Here is a 6,237-nt window from a genome sequence, read left to right on the forward strand (position 1 = left end):
ATCGGGCCGCCGAGTTTCGGTCGACGGAGGTGGCACTTGCGCAGCCATCGCGGTCCCTCGAGTAGGTAGAGCAAGCTGGAGAAGACTGCACACAAGCCAAACTGGACAGGACCAGACAACAGACCCGCAATGTTGGACTGCGTGAGCTGGTAGATGACGAGCTGACCAGGGGTGTAGCTAAAGCCAAAGAGCTCGCTCCACATGGCGCCGAGCATGAGCAGCCGTCGCGGGTCTCGGTACGTTTTGCCAAAGATGACGCGCTTCCGACGCGCGACAACGACACCGAGAGCTACGTAGAAGTGTTGCTATGTACACATACAGTGCGAAGAGGCGTATTGTACCTTGGGTCTGAATGTCGTGAAGCTCGTCGGCCGTGCTGTCGAGGTCGTGGAAGAGGTTGTAGTGGTATTGCGCACACGCAGTGAGGCTGAGAAAAACGAGCCACAAGGCGGCCGGCGCAATGTAGTGGTAGCCACCGAGGCCGCAACACGACCAGAGCGCTGTTCGCGGCTCGACGCACCCTGTCGAGTTTACAGAAGAACTCGGGCAGACGGCGCCATGAACCATCCAAGCGCTTGCATCAAAAGGCGCCCAGAGAATTACACATCTATTTATACGAATATCAATCTTGTCCGCTTCTACCACACAAGAAAATGGATGCTCCTTAGTTATAACTTTTGGTGGTCGTCTTGAGCAGAGTACCCGCCGTCGTCAGGAGCGCAGGCACTTAGGTCGACCTACTCTGTCATGGCAAGGACATGTGAAGTGCGCTGTGCTGTGTGGAGATACTCTACGTGAGCATTAGGGAGGACAGTATCGGCCATCGTTCAGATCGTGTAGTATCCTCTTCATTCGTCTTTGAGTTAGTTTTTGCTAATTTGGTTTCAACGCGAACACGTTTGATTGATTGATTGATCCTCTTCATTCGTGTCCGTAGCTCCAGCTTGCCGTCAAGATGGCGTGCTGTATTTTTATTGCAAAAAATTGATGTGCATTTAACTCATTCGGATACTTGATTTGTATCCGGACAGGCGACGATGCAACCTGGTGTGCTGCAGATCCAGCGGCGACTGGGCACGCTTCCCGACGCACCGCCGACGGCGCGCCGATGGGAGACGTCTCGAGACGCTCGCCCGCTTGCGCTACCACCAGCGCCAACACAGGCCGTGTCATCCGCACCACAAAAAGCGATCAAGTCCAAGCAGCCGCCCAAACGGCCGACCAACGGACAGGTCAACCTCCTTGACTTTGTGGCCAAGCCTGCGAGAAAGGCCAAGGCCAAGGCGCCGCCACCGGCTACTAATGCAGAGACCAAGCCGGCGGCCATGCGCGCGACCGCGAAAGCGTTTGTTCCAGGCAGCGCGACGCATCATGATGACCCGGCGACGACCAACGCCCCGCGTCCCGTTGGGACAAAGAAGAAGAAGAAGTCGACGCTCAAGAAGAAGATTCTGCGCGACCGCGCGGCAAAATGGGAGGCGTACCACCGTGCCACGGCGGGAGCATCATTGGCGCCGCCACCGAGCGACGCCAACCCCGAGAAAGCGCAGTCTGTGACTATTGACCACTTGGTCTCGGTAGATGAGATCGAAGACGACGACGAGTACGAAGACACGTTGGCAGACGTGCGGCTGCAGCTTGAGCGGCATGGTGCGATCTCGGCCATGGATATTGACCGGTCGACGGGCGCCGTGACTGTCACGTACAAGGCTTCAGTCAGCGCCGACGCCGCGGTCGCCGCCTTGCACAATGCGACGTTTGGCGGACGCCAGCTTCTCTGTCTGTACGCAACATCTGCGACGACGGACGCCATGTCGTGGGTCACGGTTCTCAAATACTTGGCGCCTGCCGACCTTGCGGACGACGACGAGTTTGAGGAAGTCCGGGACGAAGTAACATCCGAGTTTTCAAAACTGCATCCGGTGCAAGCCGTCGAGATTGACCGAGACACGGGCGTCTGCCGTCTCCAGTACGCATCGCCGTTGGCGGCCATGGCGGTCACGCAGCACTACGACAACAAGCCGTATGGTGGCACTCCGATTCGAGTCGAGTGGGCCGGAGGCCAGGTCGCACCACCTCCGACGTCGATTCCGACAGTCGACGTGCCGCCCGTCCGGAAGCTTCGGAACGCCAGTGCGATCCGTGCGTACGTCGACCAGGTACCATTTCCCCTCTACGCGAAACGCTGAATCATTGCCATATTCGCAGAAGATCGACGTTGGCGGCGAGCTGCAAGTCGGTGTGACGGCGCTCCTCGGGCGTCTCATGCAGCTGCAGGTGACAGCTTTGATCCACGAAGACGACACACTATGATCTCACGAGTAGGAACGTGCTCGGTTGACCAACCCGCTCAAGGCCAAGAAAACACGTCGCCTCGTTTTCGGTCTACGCGAGGTAGCGACTTGTCTGTTGGGAAGGAGACTATGATCCTCTCTTTAGGTGAAGCGAGGTCTCAAGAACCTCAAGGTCATGTGCTTGCTCGTGGCGTACGACGTGGACGAGTGCGCGGCGGAAGGCGGCCTCGATGACAAGATTGTCGAGCTCATCGATTTGGCACGCGCCAACAAGATCCCGGTCGTCTTTGCCCTCTCCAAGTACGATATTGGACGGGCCACAAACCAACAAAACGCATTATTAGGCGCAAGCTCGGCAAGGCAGTCCTCAAGACTATTCGCGTGAGCTGCGTCGGCATCTACTCGGTCGACGGCGCCAATGACATGTGGGCAAGCGTCCAGAAGACCGTCGCGTCGCTGCAACGACCCGACGTGGCCGATGCAACGCTGGAAGATGCGATGGACGCTCTGTCGACAAGCTAAGACTTTTTAGTTTAGGACCTCGCAGTGGTAATGAGACCACGGTTGTAAAAACCACGGAGGCCGTGGATGATGATAGGTGATGGTATATCGAGCACACTTTTGTCTGATTGCACGGCCCTTCGAGATGAGGTCGGTCGACGCTTTTTGTGCACGTGGGCAGAATACCCTGTAGAGTGGTCGCAAGGTTGACACACATATTACGGACATTGCAAACAGGCCAACCGCCTGAAGAGAAACATCCCTCGCGAGTTGGTGCGCGTAGCCACGCAAACGTGGCAATGGCCACCAATTCGCATGGGAAAAGAGCTCTCTCGATGCTTTCTTATAGCCGAGGGGTCACGTAGCTGCCTGCAGAGCCTCTCTCACAAACACAGATTCAAGTCTCAGCTCGCTACGTTCCATTACACTGTACAGGATGCTTGGCAATAACAATACTACTCCCGAAAGCGTCTGAGCTCGCCGCGGTGGCACCGACGAAGTGTCGAGTCGACGGCCAGACAAGCTGGTGGTGACGGCAACCGAAGTCCCGAAAAACCAAACTTCGAAGCCGACTGTCCCATGAAAAGCTAGCGATTCGCCTTGTGCTTTGTATGTCGGCTCGCGTTTGGTTGCAAAAATACACTGTAACACGAAGTTCGAAGCGCCAATCGCGCCACGCTCAATTTGTGAATTTCGCACGTGGCCATGAAGATTGCGGTCATTGGCAGTGGCATCTCGGGCCTCTCGGCCGCGTACCTCCTCGGCGCCGACCATGACGTGACCGTCTTCGAGTCGGAAGAGCGCCTCGGCATGTGCTCGCACACCATGCACTTTGGCGACGTGCACCTCGACAGCCCGATCCGGTCCTACTCGACCGGCTTCTACGTCAACCTCGCCGCGCTCTACAAGGAAATCGACGTCGAGACGCGTGAACTGCCGTGCGATATGGCCTTTCTCGAGCTCGGGCAGCGCCCGTTCTACCGCAGCAGCTCGTACACGCTGCTCGGGTACCGCCTTCCGTCCTTGCGCCACTTGGTGCACATGTACAAGCAGTACTCGCTGCGCGCGCTTCTCGACGCGCTGCACTTTTTCCGCCAGTCGCCCGACGCGACGCCGCCCTCGATGACCGTCGACGAGTACCTCAAGGCGCAGCGCTACTCGACCGAGTTTATCGACGGCATCCTCCTCCCGTTCCTCTCGATGATGCTCACGTGCTCGTACGAGGCGTGCCTCGCCTACCCGATTACCGTCGTCCACGATTACTTTAGCAAGTCGTCGTCCATGAACCAGCGCGTGACTGTCAACGGGTCGGTCAACGTCGCGCGCCTTCTCTCGAGCCGCGCGTCGGCCGTGCACCTCAGCACCAAGATCACGGGCGTCTACAAGGCCACGACGGATGGTCTCGCCACGGTGACCTACCAAGCGCACGGCAGCCACGTTGAAGAGACTGCGACCTTTGACCACGTCATCGTCGCGTCCCAGGCCAACACGGCGCTCTCGTTCCTCAAGGACATCGATGCCGACGTTCGCGAGACACTGTCGGCGATCCCGCACGACTATACGACGACCGTGGTCCACAAAGACCCGGTCGTGATGCCGTCGACGCGCAGTGATTGGTCGTTCTTCAACTTTGTGCTCCCGCGGTCGTCGTCGACGAAGACGCGGACGGGCATGGACGCCATGATGACGCTCTGGCCGACGCGCTGGACGCCCGAAATCAAGGAACTCGAAAACATTTTCCAGACGTGGAACCCGATTGTCGAGATCAACCCGGCGCTCATTTTGCGCCAAATGGGTTTCATTCGCCCCGTCTTCAACAAGCAGTCGTTTGCGCTCTTGCAGACGCTCAAGACGCAGCAGGGACGTGACGGCATTTGGTTTGTCGGGCCGTACGCCCATTTCCAAGTCCCGCTCCAGGAAAGCGCAGTGTGCTCGGCCCTCGACGTCGCCGCGCAACTCGGGTCGCCCGCGCCATGGACAAGAACCGACAAGGTGGCGAATAGAACGCACTCGTCGTGGCCCTCGACGGTGTCGGTGCTGCTGCTCGGCGTGCCCGTTCTCACTGCCGCGACGCTGGCGTGGCGCAAGGTGACGTACTAATAGAAGACCGACGGGTGCATTGGCGTTCGCGATTGCTGTGTTGCTGTTGTTGACGGAGATCGTTCACTGCAGTAAGGCTGCATACACACTACGTGCGTACAATGTATGAGCGTAAAATGTCGTCCTGCAGTGAATCCAGATCGCGGGCTATCTAATTTAGGCAGGATTGCGGCCGAAAGAGCTCGGTTTTGTAGACGGCTTTCCATGCCCCCAGCGCAGGGTCATGCTACGCTGTACTAGTACCATATTGTAGCGTGTACATCGACCCGAATCGTCGGTAGCAGCGACCGTCGACTCGTCGAGTGTACGTGGGATGCAACGCCAACTGGCCGTGCGACGATCCTCGTCGCCATTCGCTTAACGCCAGTGCAGCAGTATTGGACTGAAATCTTCCAGCGCATGACGCTGCCTCTGCGCATGCCAGTTGCAGCAGGCGCTCAGCAGGCAGATGGGGCATAAACGTCAAGAAAAGCAAAATCACAAACGCGCTGCCTGCATATATACATGTGTCCTTTACGCGATGAGAGTGGGAATCTGTCGTTGACGTCTCGGGAATGGTGGGAGCACTAAGCACCCTGCCGACGGACTTGACACTCGCGGTTGGCGTGGCGACAAGAGCTCGCTCTCTCCAAACTCTTCAAACGAGATTGCACACTGTAGTCACCGCCTTAATACTACCAGCAACTTGGAGGTTTCGTCGGTGCATAGTACTATGGCTGCAGGGCGGCCAACGAAGCAAAAACCTAATTTCCAACGTTTTGCGACCACATACACTCTAATAAAACTTTGCACACTAACTTGCATTGCCTAAGCCATTGGTGTGTCACTACACCCATATTTGAACGTGACGATTGCTGGCGGTTGTCAGCGTGCCACGTCACTCGTGGCGCCGAAAAGGTTGATGCGTGATCATCGTCACAGGACCCGTCACGTGGAGTCTTTGCAATGATGTACTTTTTTCTAGTATCCAAAACACAACGTGCATTGCACTATCCCCGCATCATTCTTCACGCAGCGTTGTCGCTGCGATCGTGCGGCCGTTATTCCTAATGTCATCGGCCTCACCGTCAACGATACTGGTACTTTGCAGTACGCCAAGGCGATCTCGCATTTGCTTACTCCTTTCTCTGGATCACTTGCATGCATCCAGCGGTCTCAAGCGCTACGGGGCGTACGCACACGAGAGGGCGGTGCTCAATTTGCCCCACCACCGCCACGTCATGTACTGGTAGTTTTGCGAAAAGGAATCGAATCACGAATTGAAAGTTAATGTACATAATTGATGTGGAAATGAGAGAGACTAGTCCCTAAAAGCTTACGGCCACGTTTGCTCGCCCTTGGC

General features: G+C 56.9%; 2 protein-coding genes across 2 annotated transcripts; both read left to right on the forward strand.

Moving 5' to 3' along the window:
* Positions 1-1,037: 1,037 nt before the first annotated feature.
* Positions 1,038-2,950, forward strand: SPRG_14646 (hypothetical protein; the record flags this gene model as incomplete). Its single annotated transcript, XM_012353819.1, has 5 exons — positions 1,038-2,159; positions 2,209-2,277; positions 2,326-2,394; positions 2,440-2,594; positions 2,639-2,950. The coding sequence occupies 5 exons, from the start codon at positions 1,038-1,040 to the stop codon at positions 2,814-2,816; spliced, it is 1,593 nt and encodes a 530-aa protein (XP_012209209.1). The 3' UTR covers positions 2,817-2,950.
* Positions 2,951-3,491: 541 nt separating this feature from the next.
* SPRG_14647 (hypothetical protein) lies at positions 3,492-4,895 on the forward strand (the record flags this gene model as incomplete). The annotated part of the gene is made up of 1 exon (XM_012353820.1): positions 3,492-4,895. Exon 1 carries the CDS (start codon positions 3,501-3,503, stop codon positions 4,893-4,895), a length of 1,395 nt encoding a protein of 464 aa, XP_012209210.1. The 5' UTR covers positions 3,492-3,500.
* Positions 4,896-6,237: the final 1,342 nt, after the last annotated feature.

The sequence above is a fragment of the Saprolegnia parasitica genome (assembly GCF_000151545.1).
Source record: "Saprolegnia parasitica CBS 223.65 unplaced genomic scaffold supercont2.136, whole genome shotgun sequence".
NCBI lineage: Eukaryota > Oomycota > Saprolegniomycetes > Saprolegniales > Saprolegniaceae > Saprolegnia > Saprolegnia parasitica.